The sequence below is a fragment of the Vulpes lagopus genome, chromosome 3, assembly GCF_018345385.1.
Source record: "Vulpes lagopus strain Blue_001 chromosome 3, ASM1834538v1, whole genome shotgun sequence".
NCBI lineage: Eukaryota > Metazoa > Chordata > Mammalia > Carnivora > Canidae > Vulpes > Vulpes lagopus.
This window is the reverse complement of record NC_054826.1, coordinates 19,733,521-19,754,099: the sequence shown is the minus strand read 5'-3', so window position 1 is coordinate 19,754,099 and position 20,579 is coordinate 19,733,521. Positions and strand designations below refer to the sequence as shown.

General features: G+C 38.2%; 1 protein-coding gene across 1 annotated transcript in view; it reads left to right on the top strand.

Moving 5' to 3' along the window:
- Window positions 1-20,579, top strand: part of TTC33 (tetratricopeptide repeat domain 33) — a 34,751-nt gene that overhangs the window by 8,606 nt on the left and 5,566 nt on the right. Inside the window, exons 3-4 of the mRNA XM_041747573.1 lie at window positions 17,868-17,949; window positions 19,452-19,583. Coding sequence (XP_041603507.1) covers window positions 17,868-17,949; window positions 19,452-19,583 — 214 coding nt within the window. The remainder of the gene's footprint in view (window positions 1-17,867; window positions 17,950-19,451; window positions 19,584-20,579) is intronic.

The following is a 20,579-nucleotide window of genomic DNA, read 5'->3' as shown; positions in this document are numbered from 1 at the left end:
AGAGAAGATATATGAATGGCCACTAAGCACATGAAAAGCTGCTCAGCATGATTAGTCACCAGAAAACTTCAAATTAAAACCACAGCATAGTACTACATAACCACTAGAATGCTAAAATTGAAAAGACTGACAATATCAAGTGATGATGTAAAGCAACTCAAATTTTCAGCCATTGTTCATGAAAATGTAAAATAGTTTTACTATTTTGGTAAACAGTCTGACTGTTTCCTGTAAAGTTAAACATACACCTTACCATACAATCCAGCAATCTACTCCCTCCTAGATATTTATTCAGGAGAAAGGAAAACATATATTCACTGAAAGACTTATCTAACAGTGTTCCTAGTAGTTTTATTCACAGTGGCCATTAAGTGGAAACAATCAAAATGTTCATAGCAGGTAAATGGATGAATTGTGGCATATCCATCCGGTAGTACCCTATGGAGCGATGAAAAGGAATGATGATGCATCCAAAAATTATTATGTTCAGAGAAGGAAATCAAAGAATGTATATTATCTGATTTCATCTATGTAAAACTCTCTAAAGACAGATCTAATCTGTAGTGACAATCCTATTGAGTGATGAAAAAGGAGTGATTGATGCATCCAAAAATCATTATGTTCAGAGAAAAAGAAAGAGGGCACACTGTCTGATTCTATCTATGTAAATCCCTAAATGGGACTGTAATCTATAGTGTTTGTCTGGAACTAGAAATTGGGATGGGTTGACTGTGAAAGGCATAGGGAACTTTTTGGGTTAATAATAATGTTCTTGGGCAGCCCTGGTGGCTTAGCAGTTTAGTGCCGCCTTCAGCCCAGAGCGTGATCCTGGAGACCCGGGATCGAGTCCCTGCAGGGAGTCCCTGCAGGGAGCCTGCTTCTCCCCCTGCCTGTGTCTCTGCTTCTCTTACTCTCTGTGTCTCTCACGAATAGATAAATAAAATCTAAAATAATAATAATAATGTTCTTTAATGTGAATGGTTGTAGTATCTACCTAGGTGTGTACATTTTTAAAAACTCATTGAAGAGGATACTTAAAATGGGTACATGTTTTGGCATTTAAATTATACTCCAGTACATTTGATAAAAAAAAAAAAAATCAGGGGTGCCCGGGTGACTTAGTCGGTTTAGCATCCAACTCTTGATTTTGGCTTAGGTCATGGTCTCAGGGTCATGTATTAGCCTCTTAATTTACTTCCTATGCTCTGGGAGCAGTGGTAGAAGTCCCCAGTCTGGAAATGGGGAGGGGAACTTTGCAGTTGCACATATTCCCAGTTCTCAAGTTAGAATTTACCTCAAGTTAGCATCTCAGAAGTTTTATAAAATTGTGTATAAAATCATGTCACCTTGTTTTTTGTTTTTTTGTATAAAATGATGGTAGGGATTAAATGCATCAAAATACGGAACACCTTGAACTTGGGGTGAGTACTAATCATGAGAATGGTAGAGAAGTAGGATTCTGGAGGAATTGCTAGAGATGGAGGAAGGGAGGAAAGGTGATGAAGGAGAGAGAGCTACTACTTCCTAGGATACAAGCCTTTGCCTCCTTGTGATTTTCTTTCTTCTTTTCTTCTGTCCTTCCTTCCTTTTCTTTCTTTCCTCTATCTTTTTTGCACTGAATATTTTCTTATTTAGTTTTATTTAGCCCTTAGAGTGTTATCTGGACACATGAAATGTAGCCCAATCCAAGTATGTTAATGTCATCCTTCCTCCAAAGGCAGCACAGTTCTTTAGCATTTCGGAGTCTCCTGCTGTTGGTTTACTTCATTACTAACTACTCTGGAAAAACTTTGGTTTACAATGGAATAGTTTTTAAAGATTTTATTTATTTATTCATGAGAGAGGCAGAGACACAGGCAGAGGGAGAATCAGGCTCCCTCCAGGGAGCCTGATGCAGGACTTGATCCCAGGATTCCGGAATCACAACCTGAGCCAAAGGCAGATGCTCAATCACTGAGCCACCCAGGTGCCCTTGGTTTTTAAGATTTGAAGTTCTACCTTTATGATTCTTTGTAACCAAAAACTGGTGTTCTATCTAAACACTACATAATTTTGATGATTTACAGGGACAGTATTGTGAGTATAGTGATTAAGAGTGTGGATTTTGAAGTCATTTTACCTCTGTTCAGATCCTATTATTTCTGTCTGTATAACCTTTGGTATATCATTAACTTTTTAAGTGTCAGTTTCCTCCTGTGTCAAATGGTAAGACTTCTCTCAGACTATTGGGGAATTAAAAGGCAAGTCCTTGTAAAAAGAACTTAACATGTCACCTAGCACCTGGGAAACATTTGATAGATGTACTCCAGATATTATATTTTAGGATTTTATATGTGATTGGTACATTTCATGTAATATTAAGATTTTTTACAAGTTATTTTGTTCAGACACCTTTTTCTAGAATTGTTACTAACTGGGATAAACCTTTCCAGAGTCACAGTGTGAGTCCCAACTTTGATAGGCTGGCTTTCAAGGTTTCAGCCACTAGATGGTGATATTTGATTATGTCCAGTTTTCTCTGTGGGAATTGGTGTGTATGTGTGAAGAAGAAATATAATTAGAATTTACCATGAATTTTGTCTCTTGTCTAGAAAAGTATACCTACCAAAGTGAATCTGAGGGCAGTCTGGCCATGTGGCATGCGTTTTATTGGCTTCAGCATGGATCTACTTAATGATTGTGAGCTTCATTTAGATGTCATCTGTTCCTCCCTCTCTTTTGGATTCTTCTCACTGATGTACAAGCATATCTTGATAACAGCCATTTAAAAAGCTTCCCTTGGGGATCCCTGGGTGGCGCAGCGGTTTGGCGCCTGCCTTTGGCCCAGGGTGTGATCCTGGAGACCCGGGATTGAATCCCACGTCGGGCTCCCGGTGCATGGAGCCTGCTTCTCCCTCTGCCTGTGTCTCTGCCTCTCTCTCTCACTGTGTGCCTATCATAAATAAAAAAATAAAAAAATAAAAATTTAAAAAGCTTCCCTTGCCTGCACATGCCCCACCATTTCTTCATTCGCCTTTCACCACCAGCTCCATTTCTTGATGAATCATCCTCTGGGTCTAATCCATTACGTTTCTATTCCCACTGGCCTACTGCAGCCCCTCTAGTGAAGGTTATATAACCTCCAGACATTATGTCTCTTTTCTCATTCATTGTCCTTGTCATCATTCAGCATAGTTGACCCCTGTCTTCCTGAATACACTGCTCTCTCATCTCCAGCACCACGCTCACAGTTTTTCTTTTGTCTCACTGTCCATTTCTTTAAAATATTTTTTTAAAGATTTTATTTATTTATTCATGAGAGACACAGAGAGAGAGGCAGAGACATAGGCAGAGGGAGAAGCAGACTCCATGCAGGGAGCCTGATGTGGGACTCAATCCGAAACTCCAGGATCATGCCTGAGCCGAGGGCAGACACTCAACCGCTGAGCCACCCAGGTGTCCCTCACTGTCCATTTCTTAATCTTTGCTTCCTCTTCTTGTGTTCATTTTCTAAATATTGGTAGGCCATAGTATTTAGGCAGTACTTCTCTTTTCTATATCTATTTTTTCCCTTCTTAAACTTATATAGTCTCGTGCTTTCAGTACCCTCTCCTTACCGACAGTGTATCTGTAGTGCTGTCTTCCCACCTGAATTCCAGACTCCTAAATCTCCAGTGCTTACTTTATACTCACTTGGATGTCTAATTAGTATCTCAAATTGAACATGTACTAAGCAGAACTTTGCTTTTTCTTTCAAATATCTGGTACTTTTTAGTCTTCCCCATGTCAGTAAAAGGCATCACTATTTGCCCAGTTACTTAAGCCTAAAAGCCTGGAGTCAGTTCCACTGGTTTATGTGCCAGTAAAGAGCTAATCAGCCCCAGTCACTTCCAACTGCCTGCCCTTTTTGCTGTTCTTATGGCCATTAGGCCCTGGAAGCAGCTGCTGCTGTTATAGACCAAACAGCCCACATTTATGGTCCTAAATGACAACCCGAGACCATCACACCTTGACACTGGCCGGATTGGACTTGTAGATGCTCTGAAGGGAGTGGGTCACACACCGAGAAGTATGGGAGGGGTTAAAACGTGGGGTAGAATTTGGTGGGAGACAGAGTATTGAAGGGAGTCTGCAGATTATTTTCCCTTCTTCTACTCACTGGACAGTTTCCAAGACACACAGGTTTTATACAGTCTTCTGAAGAAGTTCTACAAGATTAGCAGTCATCTGTTTGTTTTTGAAGCTATTGCCAGCTTAGCAGATGCCTTATATTTATTCTCTTTCCTGCCTCACTCTCTTTTTTACCCTTACTCTTGCTTCCCTTGGATCCTACTCCCCAAAAAGACTAAGCTTAGGCTTTAGGCTCTGTTTCCCATGGAACCCAAACTAAGATGTCATCATGGATTCTCTTCTTTCTTTTGTTCCTAATATCCAGGTTAAGTTGACCTTATTTTTTAAACATATTCTTTTTTTTTTTTTTTTTTTAAGATTTTATTTATTTATTTGTGAGAGAGAGAATGAGGGAAAGTGAGCAGGGAGTCTGACACAGGACTATATCCCAGGACTCTGGGATCACGATCTGATCTGATGGCAGCTGCTTAATCAACTGAGCCATGCAGGCGCCCTTCTCTTTTTTTTCAAGTATATTTTAAATCTTTTTTATCCTCTCTCTTTTCATTGCTGTCATCTAATCTACTACTAATCTCTTACCTGGATCATTCAGGTAGTCTCCTGTTTCCCTGTGCTCATTCTTATACTTCTCTGAGCCTGATTGATCTTTTGAAAATGTAAATTGTGTCTATGTGTTGCATTAAAACTCTACAGATTCCCCATCACACATGTAATTAAAGCCACAGTCATAACCATGGCCTCCTACTTCCTAAGATATCATGGCTTAGTTTGCCTCTTGTACCTCTCATTCTCCTTCCTCCTGCTGCCGTAACCATGCTGGTTTTCTTTCTTCAAAATGAGGTGTTAGGCCTTTCCTTGGCTTGGGCTCTTCTGTTGTCTGGAATGGAACTTTCCTCATATCTTAGCTGACCACATTTTGTCAGTCAGATCATAGCTAAAATACCTTTCTAGAGAGGTCTTTTCTGACCACACATTTGGAGTCACTGCCTTTCACATCCCTCCACTTTTTTTTTTTTTTTTTATCTGCACTCATCATATTTTAACTTAGGTTTGTTGTCTTTCTCTGCCTTCTTCCTGCATGCAAACATTCTAGAATATAAGATCTAGAAAAACAGTAGGGGTCGTTTTATATCTTGTTGAATGCTGCATCCTCAGTACCTAGAATACTACCTGGCCCAGAATAGATGCTTAATAAATATTTATCAAATGAACAAGCTGATAACTATAAAGCTCATTAAACTTGAAGCCATAGTAAATTAGGAATCTAATTGGGAGCAAAGTAGTTAAACACTTTGACATTTCTGTCCGATAAATGAGTGTGCTAACCTACTTGGCTTGATCACCAGCTGTTCTTTACCTCAGCATAGGGCTTACCTCACCCTGCCCTCGTGCAACCCCTGGGCCCATTCTCTTTGCTTCCTTCCTTGTGCTAGTTCGCCAGCATGCTGTTAAGGTTGCCTTTAAACTGGCGGAATCAATGTCATTTATTAACCATAGTGACTTTAAACCAAGTTTTTATCTTGTAATGCTTCCTATCCAACAGCTGCAGCAGGGCTGTGTCTGTTCAGTCTGTTCCAAGCTGAAGTTGAATTAAGCGATATGCTTAGAAGTTATAAGAAACCGTTGATTTGTTGGGTGCCAACTTTCCTGTGATCCCAAAATGGAGGATCTGGGTGGTGCTACCCTTTATTTGTAGGAGAAGTACATCAAAGAGATGAAAAATGAGGGAGGAGAGAGAATTCAATAAGCTTATGACAGTGAAGTAGATGCCCACTGGTTGCTGCTTCCTTTTAGCCAGTGGAGAACAGCTCACTTGTGTCTGTAAACCTTTGTGTGTCCTGTAGGCATAAAGCACATTTCACTTAGCAAAGCCTCTGCTGCCAGCCGTGACAATGTCTTCAAAATAAAAGCAGCATAATTGAGGGGGTGGAATGGACATTTTTATTTTGCCCTGAAATCTGTGTGCCTGTGTTTGCACATGTCAATGTTTGTATGTGTATCTGTGTGTACGTGCTGCCTAATGAAAAGAGAAAACAGAGTGAGTGATGGTCAGTGTCATCTCGAACTGCTTAGTTTCATTTGTACTTCGTGATAATGTAAGTGGCTTGTGGGGGTGGGAGGGCGTGGTGGGGGAAGCCACCCTGTTTCTCAGTAACAGTGTTGTTGGCATTTTGGGCAGGACAGGTCTTTGTTGGTGAGGATTGCCCCTTGCTTGCTGGATGTTAACATCCATGAACCCTTGTCACTAGTGCCTCTAAGTCATAATGACAACCCAAACTGCCTTTATAAATGGATATAAATAGCTGCCATGGGGTGATAAGTGTTCTGGTTAAGTTAGGCAGAAAATAGAACTGAAAGTGAAAAGAACATTTGATAAATGTGACAAATTTTAAGTGGTCAATAAAGTTTTATTGGACATAAGCATGCACATTTGTTTGTATATTATCTGTGGCTGTTTTTTGTGCCACAGCAGAACTGAGCAGTTGTGGCAGACCGTATGGCCCACAAAGCCTAAAATACTCATTATATGGAGCTTTACTCTACTGACTTTGGTCTCCGGACCAGCCCTTTTCTCAAAAGCTGAGGCTCCTGAAACCTCACACATCCCAGGGTCTTAAAGTCCTTCTACTCTACCTAGAATTTTAATCTCTTGGTTCTTTCTACCTATATTCCCATTCTCCTAGCCTTGGGATTTCTTGTAATTTCTATACGTGGAATGGTAAGATGGAACAAAGTAAGAATTAAGGCATTTGCTACTTTTGTTTTAGGGTAAAACTTGTTTTCATTCCTTTCCTTTTTTTAAATATATTTTCAGCATACTAGCTATTGTCCCCACTTTTCATGTCTTTCATGCTTTTTGCTTTTTTCTTTTCTTTTCTTTTTTTTTTTTTTCGCTACTTTCTGAGACTTCTCTTGGAGAAGGTAAGACAAATGAGGTAGATAGAATCTGGGATGTTAACACCTTCTATATGCCTGGCCATGTTCTGGGTGTTGTAGAGAATACAGGTGAATGTACCCTTTGGTCCTTCAACTCATTAGTAAAGAGAAGATAAAAATACATAGAAAAATTAGACAAAAATTAAATGGGAGAAAGCATTGGGGTAGTTGGAAAAGCATTAGTCTTGTAGTTGTAAGAGCTAGCTTTCTGGTTTTTACAGGATTAATACCACGTGTCTGAGGACTAGTTCCATAGCTGCTCTCTATCTTTGCTCCTCAGTAAAATGAGAACAAATAATGCCAATGGTCGGGGAGTTTTATGAGCACTAAGTGAATGAACTTTTTGTGAGAATAACTGTATATTAAGTGATGGTATTGAAAGTACGTTGTAAAACATACAGTACTTTAGGAATACCAGTGTTACTATGTGGTCAGATGAGTGGTACTCATATGGTCTTCATGAAGAAAGGAATTTTACCTTGGGCTTAAAGGAGAGAGAGCCTTTGAATAGTGAAGGGGGGTAAGGAGTGCAATTCTAGATATGCATGTGTTTGTGTGCTGGGGGGCCCCACATGAACAAAGATGTGATCCGTGGGTGGGGATTGGGCACATACACAGCTGAGTGGAGCAGAGGTGTGGGTGGGGAGTGGTAGAGAAAAGATTGGACTGATAAACTAATACAGGAAGAAATAGATTCACTAGTGTTAAGTTCTCCAGAATTTACTACCACTACATTTCTTAGAATATTATGAATAGGAGGATTATTATGAAGGTATAACTTAATTTTTCAGAGAATAGAACATAGCACATTTCCAAAGCTTTTCATGTTGTGTCTGAAGTAATATTTGGAAATATTTAGAGATAGGCTTGAAATCACCCATAATTTGCCTGAAGAAGTACAAGCACTTTCTTTTTAGTGACATAGTTACCACTTTTAGACATGATATCATTAAAGCTTAGTGGATAATTGCACCAAGAGACTAAATTTCTGTGATGTATATAGTTTTTGTTAAGAACATTATAGGGAATAGCTATGAATAGTTGAAATGGATGTTAAGTATTGTTGAAAGTCATGTACCTTCCCCCTCCATTTGTCTGTTTACATACAAAAGTTTTTCTAATGCTTTTCTGAGGTGTATCCTACATGGTCATGTGGACTTCATACTTTTTAATAAGTTGCTGGATTTAATTCTTTAGGATTTTTATTTAGCATATGTATTACAAAGTCTTCAGTGATTATTAGGATTCTCTTTTTTCAGATAATGTATCTTTCTTAGGACAGAAGCATTCTTTATTTTTATTACTAGATTGTGCAAATATGCTGAAATGCATTAGGGCTCTTAAGATTATTACATTTTTAACTGTGGTATTTAAAGCTTTGGCTTAGGCACTGGCAGCTGTTTTGTGGTCAGGGCCGTATTGTCTTTGTTTATCCCACAGAGACTGTATACCACTCTTTGTGTCTACCTTATTCCTTCAGAAATTATTGATATATGTGAAGTCCTATCCTGTTAGGTGCTACAGCTGCATATATCTTGGTGTACACAGAACTTCCGGCTTAAACAAACAGAGAAATAAGTGTAAAATTTTAAGTTCTGTAAGGAAAAGTAACTGGATATCATGAGCCAGTAGTCACAAGAATGATCTAGGCAAGGGAGTCACAGTCAGCCTCTCAGAGGAAGCAAGAAGGCAAGTCGATTGGGTTTAGCTAGGGAAGGGAGCCCTCTTTATTATTTTGCCTTTTGCATAATTTGTGGTTGAATCATATACTTATTAAAATAAGGCAGCTTGCTATAGTCCTGCCCATTTACTTACATGTTTTAATTTGATCCAAGTTATTCCATGATACTGGAATTAATTCCTAGTGAATTTTATTTTGTGACATTTGTGTGTATATTCAATGAGTGAATAATATGGATGATAAAATAATTTTAAAGGATCTCTGTATCAGAAGTAGAAATTGGGAGATTGGGACTCCTGGGTGGCTCAGTGGTTGAGCATCTACCTTTGGCTCGGGTTATGATCCTGGGGTCCTGGGATCGAGTCCTGCATTGGACTCCCCACAAGGAGCCTGCTTCTCCTTCTGCCTGTGTCTCTGCCTCTCTCTCTGTATGTCTCTCATGAATAAATAAATAAAATCTTTATAAAAAAAAGAAATTGGGATATTAAAATTGTGACTTTTTACTTTTTTTAGAAAACACGTGTCTAGTATGGCAAGGAGAACAGGGCAATTACTTTCAATATAATAATAACTAAGAAACATCCTGCACTAGGTAGGAGTTGACATCATTGTTTTAATTTGCTTTGGAAAATGACCTTTATTCAGTGTGTATACACCTTGATGTAATTACAGAGCTCCTCTTACTGTTTCCAGAGGCAGTTGATCCACCCTAAATTGTTTGTTCTTGTCTGTAATAAATTAGACACTTTTAAGATATGTTTGTTCTTTTGTGTAAGTAAATAGTTTAAGTTTAAATTATTACTGAAAGTGGGCTTTATGACTTAACCTAATCCCATGTACAATAATTTCAATAAGTTATAGTGACTAAAACTCGAGGCAATTGAGAATTTAAAGTATGGTTACATCTTTTCCCTTGCCTAATAGGATCGCGCAGGGACTCTGGTCTGAGCATCATCTCAGGACTTCTTCCCAATCCACTTCCCTTCTGAATACATATGTCTTGAGAAAATATGCAATGATTAGGAAGTATGTTTTTCTCTTTTATTGCCTTTTTGTTCAGTTTTCTTTCTTTCTGAGCTTAAGTTATGGAAATTAGATTCCTTATGATAAATGTTCATTGTATTGCTTACACATTATTTTGTCCTTGCTTTCTTCAGAATGCTGCTCCAAATTCTACACAAAGAAACTCAAAATAACTTACACATTTTGTTTTTGGTTTAATTTCGAAAATTGATCATTGTCTAAAAGTTGGAACCTGATATACCTACATTGGAAGTCACACATCTTTCACTCAAATTAAGTCTATCTAAAACTACTTTCAATATCATTATAATGTCTATATGAAAGCTCTTACAAAATCAAGGAGTAAACTAAGCCTTTAATTTCAAATATTATATCCTTAACAAAGGAAAGCCACTTCCAATAAGAAAATATAAACTGAGCCAGAAAAGTTATCTTATCATGAAACATTTTTGGACACAATTATTGTAAATATTATTAGATACATAATATAAAATAAGGTGTAAACTTTAAAGTTCTTGATAACATAGTTTTTAGTGAGGAAATAAAATTATGAATGTTAGTATTAGCTAGGGATTTGCTAAAAATGTAGCTGTGTAGAAATAGCTTTGAGGGGAGGGGAAGTACCTGGCTGGCTCATTCGGTAGAGCATGCAGCTTTTAATCTCAGGATAGTGAGTTCAAGCCCCACACTGGGCATGAGGCCTACTTAACTTTGAGTAATCTCTACACCCAACATGGGATAGAAATAGCTTTTAAATTTGTTTCGGTATTTCCATATAAGGATGTAAAATTATTGATAGAAATCAAATAGAAATCTGACATGGTATTAGTGGAAAGTGATACTCATTTGTGACTAGTTTCATTTTACTTGACACAGAAAAAATCCTATAGCATTTCTGCTTAAGTATCATGGATTCTGCATTTATGAGTTTACCCACTCACTAAAATATATTAATAACGCCCAAGTCAATGCTCCTGGTGATTTTACAATCATTAGTGAAGATGCAAAGAGCTGAGAAAAATTTGAGTGCCCGCTGCGTATGTTCCCAGGTGAGTTACACAAGGTGAAGAACTTTGCCTTCTTGTTTCAGCTCCCATACTGTAAACAGGCACCCTTTTTGTGGCCTAATGTTATATTTTCTACATTTTTGTTCTTTTGTTGGTGATTTTGCTGTTTAAAATGGTGCCCAAGTATAGTTCAGAAGTGTATCTGTTGTTCCTAAGGACAAGAAGGCCGTGATGTGAATGATCACAGATTTTTATAGAGAAAATATGTGTGTTCAGTAAGCTTTGTGCAGGCATGAGTTACAGTGCTGTTGGCCATGAGTTCAGTGTTAATGAATCAGGAATATTTATTAAATAAGATGTCTTTATTTATTTTTAAATATTTATTTATTTATTCATGAGAGATACACAGAGAGGCAGAGATATAGGCAGGGGGAGAAGTGAGCTCTCTGCAGGGAGCCCCAGGTGGGACTTGATCCCAGGACCCTGGGATCACGACTTGAGCCAAAGGCAGATGCTCAACCACTGAGCCACCCAGGGGCCCCTAATAAGATGTCTTTAAACAGAAACACATAAAACAAGGCTATATGTTAATAAGTTGATAAAAATATGACCAGCCACTTGCAGGAACTTAACCCTGTATTTTCCCTATGAGCAATGATTCAGTATTTGCTAAATTAAGTCTCTACAACAACTTTGTGGAACATAACTATGGAAATGAGAATCAACTATATCTGGAATAAAGCTTTTGAGTTTATTAGTATTTTAGTGTATCAGCTTTTCTTTTTATCAAGAACTTAAATAATTAGAACAAATAATTAAAATTTACTCTAAAGCTGTGTAAAATCTAAGTCTTTCGAATTCAGCAAAGATAAAATTATATTCAACATCATTTGACATTTGTTGATTTATATTCTGCTCTCCTCACCCAAAATAGCATAGTATATTAATTTCTTATATCTTTTTTTTACTCAGAAAACATTTATGTAGTGCTTTTGTTAGCCATTGCTGCAAAGAAAATATTACATAAGCATCTTTTGTGGGTGACACAGAGAGAAATTGTTTTGATACGGAGTAAAGAGGACTATTTATTTATTTTTTTTTTATTTTAATTTTTAAATTTATTTATGATAGTCACAGAGAGAGAGAGAGAGAGGCAGAGACACAGGCGGAGGGAGAAGCAGGCTCCATGCACCGGGAGCCTGATGTGGGATTCGATCCCGGGTCTCCAGGATCGCGCCCTGGGCCAAAGGCAGGCGCCAAACCGCTGCGCCACCCAGGGATCCCAAGAGGACTATTTAGAAAGTTCTTCAGATGATATAAAAGGAGAGTATTTAATTAAATGGGGGAATAGACCCATTGAAGAGTGTTTGAGATGATTTCTGGGAGGGAAGGGCATGAAAGTGGAGTCAGGAAAGACAAACTGGAATTAGCTGACAAACAGAACAGTGTTCCAACCATGGAAGTCTAGTCAAGAGGAGGCCAGAGGAAAACCTTAATTGAATTTTTGATAATCCCAGCAAGGAAGGCTGACCACACTAAATAGGAGCAGCAACAGTGGGTTGAAGGGTGAATCAGAGAGAGAATTGATGACTCATGTAACCCAGGGAAAGTATAATCAAAGATGACTTGGTGGTGCTGTTCTCCGAGCCAAGGTTGCCAGGGTAGAGTAAGTTTGGAGTAGGAGCTGGTAATGAGTTCAGTCTGGACATGTGTTTGAGATATATGTCAACCTTCTCTTGATTTTATAATCCTGGTCAGTTATCTTCTCATTTCTCTCTTGGGTATTCACGGAAAAATTTCCCCCAGGGAGTTGTCCGCAGTCCTTGTCTCTCCTTTCTTCCTTCTACCTCACACCTCAGTCTGGTTTCTGCTGTTTCACTCAGTGCTCCCATTGACATACACGTTAGTTACTACTTCTCCCTTAGGTACAACCTGTCACTCTCTGTGACACACTTCTTGTTTTCTATGAAATCACATACACTCCTGAATTTCTTCTTCCTTTCTTTCTCTGCTTCTCAGCTGTCTTTGTTAGCCCTTTCTTCTCTGCATGACTTCTGAATTTTGAAAACTCCAGCCTTGGAATCTTTTTTCCTTCTCATTTATTCTCTTTCTCTGTGTGTGTGTGTAATATTAGCAAGGGCCATGATTTGTTTACCTTATTGGTACAATTTTTAATGAAAAGAACAACACACATGCACATGATTTTACTTTTTTTCTTTTTTTTTTTAAATAGACTCTTTGGAGTCCAGTGTGAGCCTTGAACTCAACACTGTGAGATCAAGACCTGAGCCAAGATCAAGAGTCAGACAATTAACCAATTGAGCCACCCAGGCAACCCTGTATGCATATGATTTTAAAAGGCAAATGCAATAATAACAAAGGATATACAATGAAAAGTACATTTTGCCCTCACTCTTGTCCTCTGATCTATGAGTTCACTTTCCCACATGCGACCAGTTACCAATTCCTTGATATCTTGCCGCAGATAATCTTTAGATTTATAAGCATGTGGACCTGTTATTTCTTTAAACATCATAAGTGGTAACATTCTAAATATATACACCGTTTCCCTTGCCTTTTTTACTTAATATATCTTAGAGATTGTTTTGTATTATTATGCGTGGAACTGCCTTTAAAAAAAAAAGACTTATCTAGTCGATCTCTTACTATCCAGACTCTTACTTTTTAAAACCAGGAACCAGAAAGATTTAGATATGAGGGGATACTGGCATTTCATTGCATGATGTATTAAATGTATCTTGCCATCTCTCTTTTAAGAAAGGATCTTTTTATCTTTAATTTTTACAAATGGTACAGTGACTATCCTTTCAGTGATAATAGTGTGTACGTATACAGGCCACTTCAAAACGGAGATTTATAGAAATGGAATTGGTGGGTCAAACTGGATGTGCATTTAAAAAAACATATTTCGGGGAGCCTGGGTGGCACAGGTGGTTGAGTGTCCGACTCTTGGTTTCAGCTCAGGTTGTACTCTCAGAGTTGTAAGATCGAGTCCAGCATCTGGCTCCGTGCTCAGTGCTAGTTTGCTTAATATTCTCTGTCTCACAACCCCTCTGTCACCGCCCCCTCCCCACCCCATCCAGTGTGTTCTCTTTCTCTAAAAAGTAAAAAAGCATACTTTCCCCTTTTTTGGATATAGTGTTCCAAATGACAGATGGGTTTTAGAGGTCATGTGGATGTGAGCTGATATTTTTCCTCACCAGCATTTGTTTACAGGTTTGTCATTTTTATTTCTAAGGGTTTTGTGTATGTGTGTGTGTGTGTTTTTAAACTTTTTGGAGGAGAAAAAATTCTCTGTCCTTCATAAGGGTTTGAAAAGAGTGTTCATGTACATGTTCTTTTGTTGTTTACACAGCTTAGATTGAAAGTAATTGTTCATTGAAGTAGAGCTTTTAAACGTGCATGTTTATATGCATGTATTTTGAAGACTAGAGTGAGGAGAGAGGACATGAGAGGCTTGCTTTTGCTTTGTGTTTCGTTATAAGGATTTTTCCCTCTTTTCTGTAAGACTAAAAATAAATTTTTTAAAAAATTTATTTATTCATGAGAGACAGAGAGAGAGAGAGAGAGAGAGGCAGAGACACAGGCAGAGGGAGAAGCAGGCTCCATGCAGGGAGCCCGACGCAGAACTCGATCCCGGGACTCCAGGATTATGCCCTGGGCCAAAGGCAGATGCCAAACCACTGAGCCACCCAGGGATCCCCAAAAATAAATATTTTAAAAGTACAATTTTAGTTGTTAAACATGTAAGCTTATTTTTAGAGGATTAAACAGCCTAGAAATAATTTGTAATTTAAAAGGTTTTTTTTTTTTTTAAAGATTTATTTTTAAACAATCTCTTTACCCAGTGTGGGGCTCGAACTCACAACCCTGAGATCAAGAGTCACATGCTTGAACTAAAATGTGTTATGCTAAGTGAAGTAAGTCAGAGAAAGACAAGTACCATACAATCTCACTCATTCGTGGAATTTAAGAAAGAAAACAGATGGACATATTAAAAGGGGGAAAAGAAAAAAAGAAGAGAGAAATAAGCCATAAGAGACTCCTAATGACAGAAAAAACTGAGAGTTGATGCAGGGAGGTGAGTGGGGGGATGGACCAAGTAGGTGATGAGGATTAAGGAGGGTACTTTGATGATGAGCACTGGGTTTTGTTTGTAAGTGATGAATCACCGAATTCTACTCCAAAAATCAATATTGCACTGTATGTTAAATACCTAAAATTAAAAAAAAAAAAAAAAAAGAATAGTGTTGATGCAGGCAGAAGTAGGGAAAAACATACAGCATTGTGGTAGCACCTCATAAAAAAAAATGAGGTGAATAATGGTCACACTGTGTTCCTAAAATTCTAGTAATCTTTCATGGAGAATTTAACATAGTGTTCAAATAGTTATCTCTTCAGTACCTAGCAGGGGCCCCTGTTAGGGAAGAAGATATTAACCATGGTCCAGGCAGTAAGTCTGATAGCCATCTCTGCATATTTAGACTTGGTTTGCCTGGAAACAAAGACTGCCAGCTTTTGCGGGTTTTGCAGGGTGAGTGTGAAGCATATGGTTCCATATAGCCTGCTACTACAAAATAGCAATAGCTACTGCTACAGCCTTAATGGCAGCCAAGGTGTCCTGTAAAATACATTCCCACCATGTCCACCCTCACCCTGCTGCTAGCCAGGGAGTTGGCTCTGTGGCAAACTTATTTTCAGGTATCTGTAGCCCATTTGTCATTTGCCAAGATAAGGTAAGACCCTGGAAAATGGCACTGCCCATTTGTGTTCCTTGCTAATCTGGGAACTGTCTAGCAAGGTGGAAACAATGTGCTTTTTTATGTTCTTCAACTTCGTATTTTCTACCAAATTTTGCCTTTATTTCTTTATTTCACTGCCCTCTGTTTAAATAATACTCAGTGCATGTTAACCCACACTTTGGTGGTTATGTTTGGTTTGGATCTTCCCATATTCAGTAGGAAATGATGTAGAAGAAAACATACAGAGGAAATGAAGGGTCTGGAAAACAGGTAACAATGCGTAACTCAAGAGAAAATAGCACATGATAGGGCTTAATTCACTATGAAAGATATTATCAATGGTTCACGACCTTGGTGTTTATTATGTTAACATTACCTGGTTCAAAAAAATATAGATGCCTAGGCCCTCTTCTGAGAATATCTGTTTTGGATGAGTTGAGGCAGGGACCAGCTGTGTGTGTTATGTGTGTTGTGTTGTATATTTCTTCCCTTCTAGAACTCCCTAGATTATTCTGGTGTAGCCAAGAATTAAAATTAGTAGATTGGGCAGCCCCCGTGGCTCAGCAGTTTGGCCCCACCTTTGACCCAGGGTGTGATCCTGGAGACCCGGGATTGAGTCCCACATTAGGCTCCCTGCGTGGAGCCTGCTTCTCCCTTGGCCTGTGTCTCTGCCTCCCTCTCTCTCTTTGTCTCTCGTGAATAAATAAATAAAATCTTTAAAAAATAAATAAATAAAAATAAAACTAGTAGATTATATGTTTTCTGTTTAGTTCTAGAAAGCAGAATTAGTAGCATTAGGGGAAAGATACAGAATAGAAAGTTTCAACTCATTATAATGGAAAACATTTTGGTAAATAGAACTTTCTCTTTCTAGAAATATTCAAGTACACATGAGTTAACCACTTGTGAAGGATCCTGTGAAAATGACTGCTTTGGACAACACGTAGGACTTAGTCCTTCCTTAATTTTATTTAAAAAAGAAAGTGTTTCAGTGCTTCTGCAGATTTGGCATGTAATATGCTAAGATCAGTTTTAGGCAGAATGAGTTTGAGGTACCTGTGGCACAACTTCGTGGGAATGTTAGTTGACTCTGGAGCTTTTATAAGAAAAACCTAACTAGGAGGACGTCAGTGAAAAGGTTGTAGTATAGGGATGCCTGGGTGGCTCAGCAGTTGGGCAGCTGCCTTCCGCTCAGGTCATGATCCCGGGATCCAGGATCAAGTCCTGCATCGGGCTTACTGTGGGGAGGGGAGCCTGCTTCTCCCTCTGCATGTGTCTCTCTGCCTCTCTTTCCCTCTGTGTCTCTCATGAATAAATAAATAAATCTTAAAAAAAAAAAAAAAGGTGGTAGTGGAAATCACCATCTCTAAACTGCTTTTCATTCATTTGACCCATTTTTTATAAGTACATGTGTGAATAGTGATGAAAAGTCAGTGCCTGAGCTCATGGAATATACATATGAGGAAACTTAAAACTGAAGAATTTTTTATTTTTTTCAAGATTTATATATTTATTTATTTTAGAGGGAGAGAAAGTATGAGCTGGGGGTGGTGCAGGAAAGGGGCAGAGGAGGAGAGAATCTTAAGCAGACTCCTCACTGAGCATGGAGCCTGATGCAGGGCTCAGTCCTACGACCCTGAGATCATGACCTGAGCCAAAATCAAGAGTCAGACACTCAGCCGAGCCACCCAATTGCCCCAAAACTTAAAAGTCTTTACACATTTACCAGGCAGCTGTTTCGTGTTCTGTGTCAGCTGGATTGCTTGAGTAGAGCCCAGGATTGCAACTGGATTGTAAATTCTTCGGCAAAGTCCTTTGCACTACATCTAACGTGTGGGACATTTGCAGACATTGAGGTTGATGAAAAGGGAAATTTTGGTGGTGATTTCTCAGCCCAGAACATAAAATTGGAGAAAGATTTCTTTTTTTTTTTTTTTAATTTTTAAAGATTGTATTTATTTATTCATGAGAGACACAGAGGGAGAGAGAGGCAGACACAGGCAGAGAGAGAAGCAGGCTCCCTACAAGGAGCCTGATGCAGGACTTGATCCCAGACCCCAGGATCACACCCTGAGCCAAAGGCAGATGCTCAACTGCTGAGCCACTCAGGCGTCCCTGGAAAAAGATTTCTAGGATCTCTTTTATTTGCATTTGTCTTTTTCTCTTTTTCTGTCCTTTCCCTTTATCTCTTCATTTTTCTTGCTTTTGTAACATTATTATTGTCATTAGTTCTTGAATAGAGTTATTTTTTGATCTACAATTATTCCTTAGTACTTGATTTTAAAATTTGGTCATGTACTCTCAAGGGCTTACTGAAAATATGATACTAATGTGACTTAACCACAGATATCGAGAGGCAATTCAAAAATGGGATGAAGCGCTGCAGTTAACCCCAGATGATGCTACCCTGTATGAGATGAAGTCACAGGTAATGATTATGAAGAATTTCGCTTTCCTTATGAAATCTCACTCTATTGTGTTCATGTGTTTGTTGAGCAGTAATAAGCCAAAATAGCATTTCTTTCCATTATAATTCTCAAGTATGTCTTTTTCAAATTTTTTCAACATTTCCTTTCCAGATATGTTACCGTATTATTATTGATGGCCCTGGGTGATAAAATATTATTGGTGTATCATTTATGGCTCTGTCTTTTGCATGAAATTAGAAAGTCATTTATTTTCACAATGATGTTAACTTATTTCAACCTGTGGTAAGATATGAACAGATGACTATCTTTGAGGAAGTCACTGGTGATTTCTTAAATAAATATGTTTGCTTTCCTTGGAAATAAATGGTAGTGGACTGAGCAATAGCTTTGTTTCTTTAGAATGAGGATGGATTGGACTCTGAATGATGGTATCTCTGAAAATGACCTACTCCTTGGCAAAAGGTCAGAATAGACTCAATTTATTAATAGTTTAAAAATAACATTTGAATTTAAGAAATACATGTCTAATATTTTGTGGGAAAGTCTATAAAGAAAATCCCTGAGCACTTGGATTAAAGTTATCCAAAAGACTTTCAAATCTTTAACGGAGTATCAAATATATTTTTGGCAGACAATAATTGCAATTCAGCCTTGATCTGCACACCTTACAGATACTTTCAGATGATGATCTCAAACATAAGGCACATTCTTTATCAGCTTTGGTTTTAATTTAGCCAAGAAAACCGCAAGTAAATTATGTTCATTGAATGAAGTGCTCTGAGGACCTTCATTTGGTTAAGTCTTTAATTCTCAGTCTTGACTATGTATATGTTAAAGGCAGTATTTCTGGTGAACTAAAATGAAATAAATAGTTTGAAATAAATAGTTTAATTTGTAACCTGATAATGATAGTTGTGTTACAAATTTTGTGAAATGTGAATGGTTTTAAAGATGATAGATAAAATCTAGCCCTTTCCCATAGACTGAAGTAGAAAGTTCTGGAACTCCCTATTTTTCTGCTTTGTATGGTTTGAAAAACCCAGTTGTGGGGAGGCCTAGGGAGTGTTTAAATGATTTCTGTACCATGAAGATGTTCATAGGATGGGTGGTTGAACAAATTTAAATTTACCTCGTTTAACATTAAGACCTGGGGTCCCCTGAAAACCACATTGTAAATAGAATAATCAGAAGTGGAATTAAGAATTCTCATGTCTCTGAGGCACCATAGCAAGATCATGACCACCTTTTTAACCAGATGGACAACAGAGTTCAATAACTGAAAAGGGGATAATTTATATTTTCATAGTTATTTTAGAAATAAGAAGAATATATATTCATTCCTGATCCTGAATGGCAGAGAAGGGGATCAAAACCACTGAACCACTATATTTACCAGACTAAAAATTTTTTTAAATGAAAAAGTTTGCATATGGTTATTCATTAGTAGTTCACTAATTTATGAATATTACTGACAGGTTTTGTTTCTTTTATTTGGCTCTAGGTCCTCATGTCTCTTCATGAAATGTTCCCAGCAGTACATGCAGCCGAAATGGCTGTCCAGAGAAATCCACATTCATGGGAGTCTTGGCAGACTTTGGGACGTGCTCAGCTTGGATTAGGAGAGATAGTCCTGGTAAGGAAGTCAGATTATTATAATGATGAAATTTTATTCTGACCTGTTTTGATTAGCTGAACTACACCTATGCAAAAAGTAAATAGCAAATTACCTCTTAAAGGTATTAAGCCATAAACACAGGCCAAAGTTATTACTGAACATCCTTTTCTATTGTAAACATCAATTATATTAGAGGCAGAATATTTTTTTCAGGGGGTGCCTGAAAAAAGGCACCCCGAGGTGGCTCAGTCAGTTAAAGCATCTGACTCCTGGTTTTGGCTTAGGTCATGATCTTATGGGTTGTGAGATTGAGCCCCATGTTGGGCTTCATGCTCAGTGGGATGCCTGCTTGAGATTCCCTCCCTTTGACCCCAAAATAGAGAAATAAACTATTTTTTAAAAATAATTTGTTTTGTTATTAGACATCATGAAAAATTTTTTTTAAAGGTTTATTTACGATAGACATAGAGAGAGAGAGGCAGAGACATAGGCAGAGGGAGAAGCAGGCTCCATGCTGGGAGCCTGACGCGGAACCCGATCCCGGGACTCTAGGACCGTGCGCTGAGCCAAAGGCAGGCGCCAAACCGCTGAGCCACCCAGGGATCCCCCCCGACATCATGAAAATATTTTTAAAGATTTTATTTATTTATTTATTTATTTATTTATTTATTTATTTATTTATTTATTTATTTATTTATTTGAGACAGACGAGAGAGAGAGAGAAAATGAGAGAGGCAGAGACACAGGCAGAGGGAGAAGCAGGCTCCATGCAGGGAGCCTGACGTGGGACTCGATCCTGGGTCTCCAGGATCAGGTCCTGGGCTGAAGGCAGCACTAAACCTCTGAGCCACCTGGGCTGCCTATGAAAAGTTTTTTAAATGGCATTTGGTAAACATTCAAATATAAAGAAAGCGATTTTTAGGTTAATTTTTTGCAGCATTAAATTTCCCACATTATAAAGTGATACCAGTATCTCATGGAGACAAAACCACTAATAGATTGTGTAGAGGAAGG